General features: G+C 37.2%; 1 protein-coding gene across 2 annotated transcripts in view; it reads right to left on the reverse strand.

Moving 5' to 3' along the window:
* Positions 1 to 389: 389 nt before the first annotated feature.
* Positions 390 to 16,640, reverse strand: part of LOC100030264 (histone H2A.V) — a 30,025-nt gene continuing 13,774 nt past the window's right edge. Inside the window, exons 4-5 of one of the 2 annotated variants that reach the window (XM_007475886.3) lie at positions 9,227 to 9,356; positions 390 to 716 (exon numbers count right to left, since the gene is read on the reverse strand). In XM_007475886.3, coding sequence (XP_007475948.1) covers positions 655 to 716; positions 9,227 to 9,356 — 192 coding nt within the window. In that variant the 3' untranslated portion in view covers positions 390 to 654. Of the gene's footprint in view, positions 717 to 8,773; positions 9,357 to 16,640 lie in introns of those variants that run through there. The other variant, XM_056813058.1, reaches the window with a different exon arrangement.

Genomic DNA, 16,640 nt, shown 5'->3' on the forward strand with positions numbered 1-16,640 from the left:
ACTGAACTAGATCTAGAGATGGGAAGTCCTGGATCCAAATCTGGTCTCCTACATTTCCTACCTGAGTGACCCTGAGCAAATCAAATCACTTCATCCCCATTGCCTAGCTCTTCCATTCTTCTGCCTTGGAACTAATATTTGATATTGATTCTAAGACAGAAAGTAAGGGTTTAAAAAAAAAACTCAGTGAAGTTGCAATAAGAGCATTTGAAGCTTCAGAGTGATCTAAGCCATAAAGTATTTCTACATCCATTGCCCTGATGTTCATAAAAGATAAATAATTTCTATCTTAAATCGTAGAGTCCATTTGTGATTGTTAAAAATAAACAAAAGCTCCCAATCAAAGAAATGATCAAGTCAACATAGTATGAATAGAACAGTTGAGACAATTTTGTAAAAAATGGTTTTATCAGTCCATTTTTGTATAAAACACATGGGAGAAACCTAGCCAATCAACACACAAATTGCTGCCACATGACAAGATACTTTGTCAAACTTGGAATCTAAAGAACATACAAATGTTTTATCATGTCTACAGTCAATTGTCTATGCTTTTCCATTTAACTATTTTAAAAAATTCCACATATCCCCATTATTTCTTCTGTCCCAGTTACAGTACAATGACAGGGAGGAAGAGGGTTGGTTAAAACAACACTATGCAGTTTTCTGTTGTCCCTTCTTTCCAATCAGAGACTTGTGGATGTGAGGAATCACACCTAAATTGAAACAAAAACAAGATAATGGGTAAGACTTCTCCAGTATCTATATTCTATAATTCAATGATAATTTTACAGAAACTATTAAATTAGTGACTTAAGTCCTTTTTCTATTCTGGAGCTGTTAATTCTATACCTTTCTCATTTAAATACTTCATACAAGTGAAATCACACTTAAACTGTAAAAATTAAAATTAATCATCAATAAAAATGTTATATTTTTAAGGAGATTTATTAATGATTATTAGAAATAAAGAAATAAAAGGGATACAAAATAAAGACCATGTGCCCATGGCTGAAAAGCCATTTTCAAATGCCCATCTTTACCACCATCATGCTCGCTGTCATCATGCCAAAGAGGGCAGGACTCTCCCCATGTTCCCACCTAATATCCTGTCTATCGGAAGTAACAACAGGAAGTCAGTGGGCTCCCAGGAAATGTAGTTCTTTTTTAGGGTAACAGATTTTCAATTATACATCCCCCCCCATGATGGATTTGGGGAGCTAATCTCCCCAATTTGATCATTTAACATAATCAACTTTTAAATTATAGTAATTTGGGGATAAAAGGGATGTTCCTGTATAGATTAAAACTAAATCTAGCCTACCTCCTTCCATTCCTCAGCACCCTCTCTCAAAGGAGGCAATTGATGGCATAACTCCGGTAATGAATTCATTAATTGACCAGGGCATCTTAATTCCCTGTAAATTTAACTACAATATGCCCATCCTCCCTGTTAAAAAAATAAAATTGGGACTTGATGGCAAGCATCTCATTAGATTTGTATAAGATTTGAGAGCTGTGAACAATATATTATAAAGAGACACCCTGTAGTTTCCAACATAAATACTATTATTTCTTCTATTCCTAGCACAGCTACATACTTTACAATAGTGGACTTGTGCTCAGCCTTCTTTTCTATACCTATACATGAGGATTCCAGGCATATCTTTGCTTTCACCTGGAAGGGCTCCCAGTGGATGGACATGGGTTTCATTTGCCCCAGGAGTACCTGGAAAGCCCCAGATTGGTTTTTTTTTTAACTCCTTGCCTTCTGTCTTGGAGTCAATACTGTGTATTGGCTCCAAGGCAGAAGTGTGGTAAGGGCTAGGCAATGTGGATCAAGTGACTTGCCCAGGATCATGTGTCAAGGAAGTTTTATCCCCTCCCCCTCCTGAGTAGCCTGTCCATCAAACATTCTTGAGATAGTACAGTTGCATCCCAGATTACAACAAGCCATTTACTTTGTATGTACATGAGTGGAGAGGGGTAGCATCAGGTGTTTTAACTCAAACTTTGGGACCTTCTCAGCTCCCGGAGCACCACCATGCCTTAGAAGACTAACTGCCACAGCTTTAATAGTAACAAGAACTATTGAACTAGTATTGAGATGCCCATTAATAATTATGGGGAGCAGCTGGGTAGTTCAGTGGATTGAGAGTCAGGCCTAGAGATGGAAGATCCTAGGTTCAAATTTGGCCTCAGACACTTAACCCCGCACTGCCTAGCCCTTACCACTCTCCTCTGCCTTGGAACCAATACACGGTATTGACTCCAAGATGGAAGGTAAGGGTTAAAAAAAACAAACAAACAAAAAAAGTCTGGGGCTTTCCAGGTACTCCTGGGGCAAACAAACCCATGTCCACTGGGAGACCTTCTAGGTGAAAGCAAAGATATGCCTGGAATCCTCATGTATAGGTATAGAAAAGAAGGCTGAGCACAAGTCTACTATTGTAAAGTATGTAGTCATGCTAGGAATAGAAGAAATAATAGTATTTATGTTGGAAACAAACAAACAAACAAACAAAAACCAATTATGTGTCCACATAAAGTAGAAGCATTGTTGCTAAGGCATAGAACACAGGCATTTTCTGATTAGCAAATCACAAGGTATGAAATAACCTTGTTAAACAATGAAAATATCACTTTAAATCGCTATACAACTCTTAACTCTGTCACCTTGCTTCCAGATTTATCAATTTCAAGAGAACTGTTACACAGTTGTGAAACGCTAGTGCTCATGGCTGAAAAGCCTCAAGATAATCTTAAGACATTCCCTTAGACAACCCAGATTTAGTCTTATTGACTGATGGTTCTTTTTTTAAATGAGGGATGGCATATGCTACACTGGAGCTGCTGTAGTCATAGAATTAGCTACTGAGTGGTCAGCTTCACTGCCCTCAAATATAAGTGCTCAAGGTGCAGAATTTATAGCCCTGAAACATGCCTGTATAATTGCCAAGGATAAAAAGGCAACAATTTATACAGATTCTAGATATGCTTTTGGCATTTGTCACTCAGTTGGGATGCTATGGCTCCAGAGAGGATTTTTAACCTCAGCTGGAAAATCTATAGCTAATGCAGAAATTATTAATGAAGTCTTTTCTGCTCACCAGCAAGTTCATTGCTCTGCCCATATAGATGGCACTGACCCTTTCTCCAGGGGAAATGACTGGGCAGATAACGCTGTAAAGCTAGCGGCCATAGAAGGCCTGAATTAATTTTAACATTAACAACCCCTGATGCCTTAAATTTATCACTTTCCTATAATGAAAAGGAAATGGAAAAATGGAAGCAAAAATTTAAAGCAAAACAGATTAATGGAGTATGAGTGTCATATGAAGGAAAACCCCTGCTCCCTAGAAGTTTTTATCACCAAATTTGCCAATCTATTCATAAAAATGGTCACTTTGGTACCCAGGGCATCGTGGACTCTGTTAAAAGAGTATGGATATCCCCCAGTATAACTTCTATAGCTTCTAAAGTGTGTACAGCCTGCTCTACCTGCCAGCATATAACCAACATGCCTTTCATGGCAAGGCTTTTGGTGGGTGTCCTCTGGCTTATACATCTTTTGAGCACCTGCAGATAGACTTCTTAACAATGCCAAAGGCTGGACAATATAAATTTTGTCTAGTCATAGTAGATCAACTGACCAGATGGCCGGAAGCATTTCCTACTGCCCCAGCCACAGTAGCTTTTATTGCTAAGGTGCTTTTAAAAGAGACTGATTATTCCTCACTTTGGCCTGACAGCACGTATTGATTCAGTCAGGGGAAGTCATTTTACTGATTTTGTTTTATCTCAGATATATTCTTTTTTTTTTAAACCCTTACCTTCCATCTTGGAATCAATACTGTGTATTGGTTCCAAGGCAGAAGAGTGGTAAATGCTAGGTAATGGGGGTCAAGTGACTTGCCCAGGGTCACATGGCTGGGAAGCGTCCGAGGCCACATTTGAACCCAGGACCTCCCATCTCTGGGTCTGGCTCTCAATCCACTGAGCTACCCAGATGCCCCCTCCTCTCAGATATTTTCTTGTTTGCGGGTAATTCCCAAATTCCATGTACCATATCATCCCCAGAGCACAGGCCAAGTTGAAAGAATGAACAGAGAATTTAAAACTATGATTGGCAAATTATGCACTGGGGGGACACATTTTAAATGGCCTGAGATTCTCCCTCTGGCCCTACTGTATCTTAGAAGCAGGTCCAAGGGAGATCTACACATTTCACTGTTTGAGATGCTTTTTGGACATCCACCTATACAGGCTAAGCCTTTTTCTCCTGCATATACATCACTATTAGGGGGAGATACTTCTATTGCTTCCTATATACAGAAATTAGAGCACAAACTTTGAACTCCATGAATCTGGAGCTGCAGTACAAGCAAGACCACTAGATTTTTCACTTCATGACCTGAACCCAGGAGACAAGGTGTATATAAAGAACTTCTAGCGCACTGGAGCAACTCAGCCTTCCTGGGAAGGGCCTTTCTAAATATTGCTAACCACTCCACATCTACAAAAATTGGAGAGAAAGACTCTTGGATTCATTGCTCATATGTAAAGAGAGCATCTTCTATTGAAACTGATTGACTATATCCTGCCACATGCATTGGAGACAATAGTCCATAAGTGGATACTGTTTTGGGGAACATTTTGAATTACTGAATTTTTATTTTATTATTGCTTTTATTTTGATTAGAATAATTGATTTTTCCCCTTTTCTTATTTTTTTATACTTAAAGTACTTATGATCAATATTAATTTTTTTATTCTATAGTAATATAAGTTAAAATATATATTTGCTGTAATATTAATGCATACTCAAAAGCTTTAGACTATGAAAACCTGCCATTTATTAATAAATGTTATGGGACTGTGATTAATGATTGTGTGTGATTCTAGAAGGGAACAAAAGAGCCATTATACAGTGCCAAGAAGCACAAGGTCAAGGAGACCAATAAATCCCAATGGGATTGATGAAAATCTGCACAGTGCCAAGGAGCACAAGGTCAAAAAGGAGAAAACCAATCCAGGTAGGATTGATGGACTCTAAGGCAATCTGAAAGGACTTGTACCTAGTGTGAGACTGGAGGTTGTGGCACTTGACATATGTTAAGACGCAGGACACCTTGTATCCACACTCTGTGAAATATTCACAGACAAGTATCGAAATTTGGCTATCATCCTGCCTCCTCCCCCTATCCTTGAGAGTGAAGGTAAAAATCAGACCAGGGAATGACACTTCCCTATCACACAAAAGCCTAGTCCTTTTTTTTTTCTCTTATAGTATGGCAACTTCCTGTAGTCTAGGTTGCAAATGGGTATGTGAAATATTACTGCATTTTATCCTACAGACTTGTGGGATAGAAATTACTTTATTTGGACCCTAATACAAGGGCCTGTTAGAAATTTATTAAATTGAACCCAAAATACAATGGCCTAGTATGAATTTACTCAAAATTTCATGTACATAGATTTTTTTAATATTTAAATTCTGATTTTGAATTTTTTCTTTCTCCCCAAAAGTTTACCTTTTCTTCCATTTGTTTTTCTTTTACGTTTTTGGTTTTTTCTCTTTTGATAATTGACTCATATACTCTATAACTCAACCATGCATCCTGAGCTGAACTGGGTGTTTCTCAACATCCTCTTCAGGGGGATTGTATTTTCACAAAAACCAAGATTTAAAATTTTGTTCAAGAAAAAAAATCTTCAAGGAAAGAAGCTTGCTATCTCCTAAAATCCAGCGAATGAACTATTTGCAGAAAGATGTCTACAAAACTTACACTACATCAAGAAGATCCAGAATGAACTTTAGGGTGTGGCTGATTGAACTGAAAGTTGATTGAACATTTATTTTGAATGTACACTCTTATGCCAAAGGGGACTGCTCCCTAATTGGTTTTTGTCAATGTGCCTAGCAAAACATTGTTTTTGCTTTTTCTCTCTTCTATTTCCCTTCTATCTCTAACTATTGTAGTTTCCTCTTAGAAGGTGAAATTTTGTATGCAACTGTAGTTAGAAGATTTTAGAGGTACAAGATGAGTATGTTAAGTGATCAATTGGGGTGACTAGTTTCCCAATCGTCATCAGGGGGATTGTGAAATTGATATTAACTCCACCGTACTTATTCTTTAGAATTTTAGCCACCAGGAATGTATACACCCCCACTTAAGGATGAAGTGTGGGGCAGGAAGGTCTATTACTCACGTGTGCTGGCAAGTAACAAATCAGAAACAACTGACTGCCTCATGGGCAGGCCAAAGTCAAGTTTGAGCCATCATTGGTATATGTAAGGCACAGGAAGTGAAACAAAGAGCTGTCTTTAAATTTCACGGTCACTTTCTGTGAGGAGGTCTTTTACCTTGGAACTTGACTATGGAGGAGCTTGGGCTTGAGATCTCAGACTGCTTCCCTTTGGATTGTCATGTCCCTTTCCTTGTCTTTTTTTTCTGGAGGCACTAGCCTCTGGAGAGTTCCATCATCTTGGGACTCCTTTTCTTTGGTTTTCTGGAGACATGAGCCTCTGGAAAGGGCTATCATCTTGGAGGAGGCCTCATGGCTGGAAGTCATGTGAAATGTAATCCTCTGGTCCTCCCCCCTTGCTGGGGCCTCTGAATTCCTGCCTGGTTCAGACCAGGTTGGAGTCTGTCTGTCTGTCTGTCTGTCTGTCTGTCTGTCTCTGTCTCTCTGTCTGTCTCTCTCTCTGTCTGACTATCTGTCTCTGTTTCTCTCTCTCTCTCTCTCTCTCTCTCTCTCTCTCTCTCTCTCTCTCTCTCTCTCTCTCTCTCTCTCTCTCTCTCTCTCTCTCTCTCTCTCTCTCTCTCTCTCTCTCTCTCATTTCCTTAATTTCTTCCCTCTATTTGTAAATAAACTACCATAAACGCCATTCTGACTTGAGAAATTCATTGGGATTTAGTAATTAAATCCCTGGTGACCAGCTCTCAAATATTCAATCCAACCATAATTTTTACCCCTTACAAAACTCCTTGGCTCTCTGGGCGAGGGGAGGGGAAAAATAGGAGAAATTCAGGCAATATACAGAAGACATCAATAAAAAATTATTAAAGACAGGCAGTTATATCATGCCCAGAGTCAAGCAGTGAACGTAGTGTTTCAAAGGTAAGACCTTTAACCCAAGACTTCCTGACTCATAAGCTAATCCTATATCTACCATGTCAGACTGCCTCATGTTATATAATGGAGATAATCTGATAATAGTCATATAGCCACAAGGCAAAGTTAAAGAGGAATGTTTCCTTATGGAGTGAAGTGATGTTCATTTTCATGAAAAATTGTGCAAATCCAAAGAATCACAGTTAAGAGAACCTTGATGACCTCTGGACAATTCTCTATGCTGACAATAGTGAGCTGGTGCCCTTCTGCTCTTTTGTATGAGGGACTAAGTTTATTATTCTAGAAGTTACTCCTTAGTGCTTAGGAACTTTGGTGGAGCTTATTATAATTATTCATTCAATGATTTGGATAATGACCATAAATTCTGTGCCTGGACTTTCAAATGGTATAAATGACAACAAACAGCTCTGCCCAAAGCTGGGCAGGATATAGCCTATGCATTAAATATGGCTAACTGTATGGCTTGAAACATCAGTTCCTAGTGACTTAAAAGCAAGAATGTCTCAAATAGTCTGCGCAGGTGGTGATGGTGAGTCTGATTTTGAGAATTAGTGGTCTTGCCACTAATCCATAGAGAAGAGCACAATTCTATAGATGGATACAAGTTCTATTTCTGCAAATGATGCATTCAATGTGTCATGTGGCATGAGTGTTGCAGGGAGTACCTTGTGCCTCGCTTCCATTTTGTGTTACCACTGTATAGAATCTTAATCGCTACCAACACAGAGAAGAGCCCATCAATTGCTAGAAGAAGAAGAAAAGTCTGAGAATTTGGAGAGTGGCAAAAGTCCTAACTCATGTTCATTTATAATTCATGCATTCTGCATTACCGCTCTAGTGTTACAATTCAATCTTTCTCTTTTTAGACCCCAAGTTACCATAACAAATACTCTACAGGGAACTGAAGTCATTTTCCAGTGAGTGTGCTAAATAGCTGACTCACTATTTGTTGGCACTGTGGTTTACTAGTGGTGAGGTTCAGCTGTGTGTTTGGTTTCAAAGTTATTATTAAATCTCTATCCTCCCTCTCCCCCTCTCTCTGTATATATGTGCTAGGAAGAGAGGATATAATCCCTGCTCACAAGCTTACATTTTAATAGTTATACATAACATATACAGTCTAAGTATAAAGTTAGTAAATCCCATTATGTATAAAGTAGTTAAATAAAAGGCAGTTTGGGAACCACATTAACAGTTGGGAGGGATCAGAAACCAGATTCATGCAGGATAAGGTGCATAAGAATTGTCTTGAAGGAAAAGAGGAACACTATTAAGGTAGAAATAAAGAAGTACATTCCAGGAATGGGGCACAGTCAGAGCCAAGGCATAGATATAAAAAATGGTGGGAAGGGAGTTTGTGTGAGAAACAGAGAAGAGGCTGATTTGAGCAGACTGAAGAATGAGAGGCAAGCAATGGCCAGTGTGAGGTTAGAAAGAGAGGTTAGGGCCAGATTGTCTAGGATTTTAAAAGTTCAACAGGGGCAGCTAGGTACCAGGCCTGGAGTCAAGAGGACCTGGATTCAAATCCAGTCTCAGATACTTCCTAGTTGTGTGACCCTGGACAAATCACTTAAGCCCTGTTTACCTAGCCTTTGCCCTTATTAGTAAGACAGATGATTAAAAAAAAAGGAAGTTCAACAGAAGGGGTTTTATTTTATCCTATAGAAAAGGGAAAGCCATTGGAGTTGACAGTAGGGAATCACATGGTCATACCTATATACTTAAGGAAAATTACTTAACAATGACTAGTTAGCCTTGGATAATAGGCTGTGAGAAACAACATGGCATAGTAGATAAAGGGCAGGTTTCTTAGTCAGCAAGACTAAGTCCTGTTCTTGACAAACTGTTATGTGAGCATGAGCAAATGCCTTAATATTTAAATGCCTCAGGAACAAGATTGAAATAAGTTGGTAGAGGGAATTTCTAGAAATTCCCCACATAGGTGAAATCACAGATCTAGAAGTAATAACAACAGTAGCAATAAAACCAGTCACTCAAATGCAACCAGATTAATGGCCAGTCATATATACGTATAAATATATGTATACACACCCCAAACTTCTACCTTTAAAAAGGTAATACATACCACCCCCAGCAATGGTAGCCTTGATAAGGGAGTCCAACTCTTCATCACCACGGATTGCAAGTTGTAAGTGACGTGGAGTGATACGCTTTACTTTGAGATCCTTAGAAGCATTTCCTGCCAGTTCCAGCACCTATAAAAGTTGTTCATGAAATAATTTAAGGAAAATTGAAGATGATTCTAAGCTACAATCATTCATACAATCCAATTCACATCAAGATTTTTTAAAAAATCATGACAATTTGGGGATACAACAAAGTCATAAATAAATTAAGGAAATAAATTCTGCTTTATTTTATGTTTGTAAAGGGTTTTATACTTTCCCATGTATTATTTTATCTGATACTTTCAAAAACCACAGGATAATAGATTTAGAGCTGTAAGGGACCTTAGAGGACAGCTTGTTCAATTCTCCTAGATTAGAGATGAAGAAACTGAGACCCAAAGAAGTGACCAAAGTATTTAGTATTAGAATCAGAATCTGAGCCCAGGTCCTCAAGACTCCAAATTCATTACCTTTTCTACTATATTATGCTTAGTTCTTTAAAACAAAAAACCTCCCCAAACAATCTAAGTTTATTTAGATAATTAACTCTAGCAAAACTAATTAAGTACATGTTCAAGGAAAATAACTGGTAAGATAATAATACCTAGTGCCCCTTCACTAAACAACTTTAAAGGTCAAAGTTTTGAAATGAATGTCTATATTCACTCTCCTATTTATTCAGTTTACTTTTAGGCAATTAGTAATGGACAAAACACAGACCATCAGAGATATGGGGTCAAGTCTTACTCCTCCCATTTATCTCCCAGCTGTGTGACCCCAGACAAGTCATAATCTTTCTGTGCCTCAGGACAATTCCCTAGGTTGTAATTGACTTGTCTTATCTAAGTCTGGAGACTGAAATTCCCTATAATCAAAGATTCTTGGTACATGGATAATTTGCATTAAAACAGATATAATTACTCCTTCGATAAAATCACCTTTAATTAGAGGTCTCTGGTTAGTTCTCCAGTTGGTATAATAGTTTTTAGTTCACCTAATTAGGTTCTTCTGAGTTAAATATCAGTGATGTCTTTATATTTATCAAGGGCCAAAACTATCTGCTTAAACATTTATTTCAATGCTAAATGAATGTGTTTTGAACATGAAATTCTAACAGTGTTTCAATTTGACAACTGGATAGTGTACTTTTTCCTAGCCCCTTTTTACATTTTAAACAAATGTCTTTTCTCTTCATATGGAACTTCCTGTGGACCTTTGAAATCCCTAATACCAGCATATCAGAATTATTAAAAACAAACATACAAAAAAACACCCTTACCTTGTCTTAGGATCTATACTACTGGTTCCAAAGCAGAATGGCAAGGGCCAGGCAAATGGGGTTTAATGACTTGCCCAGGATCACATAGCAGGAAGTATCTGAGGCCAAATTTGAACCCAGGGCCTCTGGCCTCCAGGCCTGAGTCTCAATCTACTAGGCTGCCTGGTGGCCCCTTTAGCAACCCCAGATTAACATTATTAACTATCTCTAAGAAAACTGGACTTTATTGGAAGCAGTGTGTTGCACAGGCAATGTTATAAATGTATGATTTGCCAAAAGAAATAACATTCAAGTGAAGAGTCCTTTATGGTGGGGGTTTAATTATGTTTTTCTTTTTCATAAGAAAAAAAAAGTGGGTGGAACCCCTTGCTGTCCTTCAGGACAAGAAATAGAGAAAGGAAAGGAGAGCTCCACCCCTCACCTATGCAAGGGGCCTTGGACTAAGAGAATTCAGTAACTGAATGAGAGATATTGCTTGGGTTGAGAGGCTGGGTTGGCTCCCTGAACACTGAATGGTTTCTGTCTTTCCAAACAGGGAATTTTTGCAGTAGCCTATCTCACTCTCCCCACTTGACCAGATCTACTCCATCCCAAACAATCCTCTATTCATTTGAATCTCTGAATTTCTAGAGATAAGAGACTTACTTTGCACTTGCAAGGAGACAATAAGGTTGATTCTTTATCTGTAAAATATTAAACAAGCACTACATCTGTCAGCATAAATCCACTGAATTGAACAAAACATCTCTTTGAAGCTTAATAGCAGCTTCCAGAGTGACTTAGTACCAGGACAGAAAAAAATTAATTAATTTTTTAAAATATTACACACATTTTTTTCTTGTTAAAAATGTATTTTTGGTGCTTGCTTTGGCAGCACACATACTATAACTGGAACAACAGAGAAGATTAGCACAGCTCCTGTGCAATTATTCTATATTTAAAAATGTATTTGAGTGTGAGAGAAACTACATAAGTAATTTTAAGGTGTGTTGAATCAGAAAGTACATATATAATCCATAGTCCCACAAATTCCTTTTTTAATTTGGCAAATTCTATTAATACCTTAATTCCTTCAGTGATGACAGCTTGAAACCTTTAAAATCATTTTTGGTTCCTCCCCATCACTGCCTATGTCAAATTGTTTGCAAAGTCCAGCAGATTTTCCCCTTAAAACATCTCTTGGATTTACCTTTTTCTATTTATTTCTTCTTCTTTTTATAAAGCTCTTACCTTCTGTTTTAGAATCAATTCTAAATATTGGTTCAAAGGCAGAAGAGCAGTAAGGCCTAGGCAATGGGGGTTAAGTGACCTATCTAAGGTCACATAGGCAAGATGTGTCTAGGCCAGATTTGAACCCAAGACCTCTTATCTCAATCCACTGAGCCACCTAGATGCCCTATTCATTTCTTATTGCTACCACAACCATAATCTAAATCTGGCATTGCACATATGGATTATCACAATAGTCCTCTATTAGTTCTTACAAGTTCCTCCACTGCCTAAGCATCATTTCATCCTAACATTCAAGGAAGGCCCCATTATACCCACACAACCCAACATTCCACTACTATCCCCCAATATGTACTCTCTGATACTACTGTTAAGTGAACAGAGAGCTGTCCTTAAAGCCAGGAAGAACTAATTTCAAGTCCTGGCTCTGATCCATCTTGCCTAGGTGACCCTGGAAGTCACTTAATCTTTCAGTATTAGATAACTTTTTAACACTGTAAGTTGCAGAGAAGGTATTGCCTTTTGCTAGTAGTTGTTTCCTCATCCAGAAGTTCTCAATAGCATTGAAATCACAGGTCCAGTGTCTATCCCCCACTGAACTTATTTCAGACACGTACAGCCTGCCCTATGGATTCTCATCTAACTCCTAAAATGCCTTCTTTAATTAGCCAAATCCCTACTCGTATTTCAAAGAGGCCTAATTTATAGTCCATCATCTAAGGTCTGCTAGTACTGGCTAAAATTTATATCTTAGGACCACGACCCAATGGAATCTGCAGGCAAGTTTAACTCATTTGTCACCTCTGACACCTAGTACATATAGGGGTGACTTTGGACAAGGGATACTGCCACCGCAAGGGTGGGGTGGACTAGATGGTCCCTTCTAGCAGGGAATCCAAACTCCTACTATTTTAAATTTTCCTGTCTGATATAGCAACAACAAAAGGAACTTGTCTCCCCTGCCCCAAGGAACTATAAGCTACTTAAGAGTAGGAATCAGATCGTGTCATAGATTTCTTTTACTTACTCCTAAAGATGATACAATATATGCTAAGATACAAAATATTGCTAAGAACACAGAGAAACTAAATACTTTGAAGCTTAATGTGGTATTTGAGGCAATGAATGTAGTACACAAAAGATTTTTCTAAAAGGTCTATAACTATACGCATGAAGTTAACAGCTAATATTTATATAGTGCTTATTCTGTGCCAGGCACTGGGCTAAGTGCTTTATAATTATTGTTTCATTTGATCCTCACAACAACCCTGGGAAGTTGGTGCATGTTACAGATGAGGAAACCAAGGCAAATAGGTTAAGTGACTTGCCAGGGTCATACAGCTAGGAAGTATCTGAGGCTGGATTTGACCACGTCTTGTCAATATTCTGAATATATGGATGGTCAATCTTTAATAGTTGAAGAGTATCTAAACAATGTGAGGATAACAAACTATAAAATGTCAGGACTAGACTGAACTGTTTAAAAAAAACAATTGTGCTCACAAATAAGGGTTTGAATAAAGTCACAAATACCTGGATTTATTATAGTAGACAATCCAGTTTTTATCAGCTTTCTTCTAACATGTATTCACCCCCCTTCCCCTTAGATGGGTCCATTCCAAAATAAGTCATTTTGGAATTGAAAGGACAAGAAAGTTCCTATTTCTTTTCTAATCTATGAATAAATAGCAATAGAAAAGTAAAGATTAGTTGTATAAAGCAATATAATAACAAATCTTTGCACTGATAATCTGTATTTGAAAAACATTTCTTTTTAAAAATAAAAATTACTTTATACAACCAATTAAAAAATATAAACACACAAACAACTTAAATCTTTTTTTAAAAAAGCTATAATTCAATGTATATGAAATATTCCTGGATCTAATTTTTCTATTTTGTATTCCAGAGTTTTAAAATATTTTATCATCAGAATATACTCCATAGTGTTGACACACCAGTTTTGCTATTCCCAAGCTTTCAGGCTGTTTGTAGTTTTTGATGATTATTAAGTGTAACTATAAACATGTCAGTACAAATAGGCCTTTTCCCCTTGGACCATATTTCCAATAATGAGACTACTGGGTCAAAGAGTACAATAGTTTTTGCAATCTTCCTTTGTATTATTAAATTGCTCTTTGGAAAGACAACTAATTTTTTTTACTGTCACCACAATATAAATGTACCTCTTTCTCCACAGCTGTATGAATCACAAGCTTTCATGTTTTCATTTCGGGGAAGAAAGACCTGGACTTGTGATTTCACTGGTAAAGAGCACCAAGGCAGTTAAAGCTCCCTCTACCAAGGAAGATGGGCTCTTCAACCTAGTCTTTGAGAGCTGCCAGGGGCATGAATAAGTAAAGACATTTTCCTAGTGTTGCATGGTATTTGAGGAAGGTCTTAAATTCAGGTCTTCCTAACTAGCACTCTAAGCATTAAAAGATGACTCTCAGAAATTTGCATATTCTTTTTTTGGGGACAATTTATTGGATATGACATGGTACCTCATAGGTGTTTTAATTTTTACACTTAATAGCAAGGCTGAACATTTTTCAAAATTTTACTTATTATTTGCTTTTATGAACTGCCTGTTCACAGCTTTTGATCATTAGACTGGATATTATAATAGTTCATATATATTTTTCCCCATTTTGCTTGCAGACATTATTTTTGCTTTTAATTATTCAATTACTTTTGTTTTAGTTTCTATGTAATAAAGCTTATCCTTACTTTTTTTACTGGGCTTCAATAATCAAAAATCTCCTCTGCACAGTCTTAGGACAATTGTACTTATAATTTGTTACAGTAATTAATAATTTTTGAGGCAAGCAACCCAATAACACCACCTTCACATGGACAAGGAAAGAACTACTGGTTTTAAGTCACTCCCCTAATGCTTATGGCAAACATAAAAGGTTCATGTTTGCCCTTTCCAGCAATATGCTTCTACTTGTCTGCTAGTGTTTCTGTTTTTCTTCTTTTCCTTGTCACACTGGTCCTGTGGGAAAATCTGGGATGCTCAGAGATTAATGGAGTACAGAGAGAAGGGGGAAACTGTTTCTTAACTTTGAGCATTAGAGCTGCCACGGGGCCTATAGCTGACACATTTCCATTTGGAAAAATGTATAAGCAATTTCAAAAAGCAAAACACAAAAATCCAATTAAAATGACTCATTTGCCTATTTTAATCAGGTTACTAAGATGTTATATGTATATGGATCTATTTCTGGTATCCCTTTGATTCCTAGCACATAGTAAAGAATGATGAGCTTGAGCCTTCAAGAGACTTGAATTCAACGTTGGGTCTATGTGAACCCAGGCAAGTCACTTAACCTCTTTGAGCCATTTTCTCTTCAGTAAAATGGCTACAATACTTTGTAACATTTGGACTTCCCAGGGTAGTGTGAGGAAATGCTTTAAACTATAAAAAGCTTAAAGTGGAGGCAGCAAGGTGGCTCAGTGGATTGAGTGGGTTCAAATCTGAAATCAGACACTTCTTAGCTGTGTGAACCTAAATTAAATCACGTAATCTCCAATGCCTAGCCCTTATTGCTCTTCTGTCTTGCAACTAATATTTGGTATTGATCCTAAGATAGAAGTGGTTAAAAAAAAAAAAAGCTTAAAGCAAAGGCAAATTTTATGTAGCTTTAAGAGTAACATGAGTTATAGTTCTATACTGTACCACAGTTTTATTATTCTAACTACTACTACAATAAACCTACATTTTAACTTAGGCAGTAATGTCATTTTTACTATGTTTAAAGTTCTTAACCAAAGAAGAAATCATTCTTTACCTATTCAGAGCTTCATCTGTTTCTGCCATTAAAGTTTTATAGCTCTCTTTGTGCATCATATATTTATCTTTACATTAACATTCAATTAATTTAAAAAATAATTTGTATAAATGGCAGCTGTTTCTAAAGCCTCTTCTTTTAGCACTTTTATAGATTTGTTTTACATTATTTACCAAATTCATTTATCATGTGCTTTATTAGAACAGTGCTGGACACAGTGGTGCTTAATAAATTTTTACTGAATGAATTTCAATAGAGTGGGATGACTTTTTGGTTTTTCTAGGTACATATACACATCATTACCTAAATAAGCTTCAGTAATTAGTAACAGCCATTTATACAGCACTTAAGAGATTGATAAACTCTTTATCTCATTTAAATCCCAGTCTTCTGAGGTGGATACTACTGAGGTGGATTCTTTTTAAGAGATGAGGAAACTAAGGATGAGTAGGGTTAAATGACTCATTCACTCATGCTTATGGAGCTAGCAAACATTAGAGAACAACTCTGAATTCAAGTTCTTCCTAGATCCAAGCGCAGTCCTGACCATTGTGCTAAAGTGCTTTTCAAAATAATTATCCTTGGTTAGCTTTCTAATACAGTTTAAAAAATATTTTTGCAGAAAGAAGCTCATCAAAATGATTCCATTAAGTAAAAAGTGTAATGAATACCTTTTAAAGATAACATCCACAGCTGAACTTGGAAAAATATTTACTATTCAACAAATAAGGCTACACTTAGAGAAGTTGCTAAAAGGGGTTAACAAGTCAAATAAAAATTATACATATATATCCTTATGCTGATTTACAGTGATCTTTAATCTCAAAATAATCTAGGGAGGAATCTTGGACTCTTAAAATATGGCTTGCTGTGACCTTTTTATGAAACTTTAAAAGCTTACATAGGGGGCAGCTGGATGGCTCAGTGGACTGAGAGTCAGGCCTAGAGATGGGAGATCCTGGGTTCAAATCTGACCTCAGACACTTCCCAGCTGTGTGACTCTGGGCAAGTTACTTGACCCCCATTGCCTAGCCCTTACCACTCTTCTGCCTTGGAGCCAATACACAG

Source organism: Monodelphis domestica, chromosome 1 (assembly GCF_027887165.1).
Source record: "Monodelphis domestica isolate mMonDom1 chromosome 1, mMonDom1.pri, whole genome shotgun sequence".
In the NCBI taxonomy this organism is placed as follows: Eukaryota; Metazoa; Chordata; class Mammalia; order Didelphimorphia; family Didelphidae; genus Monodelphis; species Monodelphis domestica.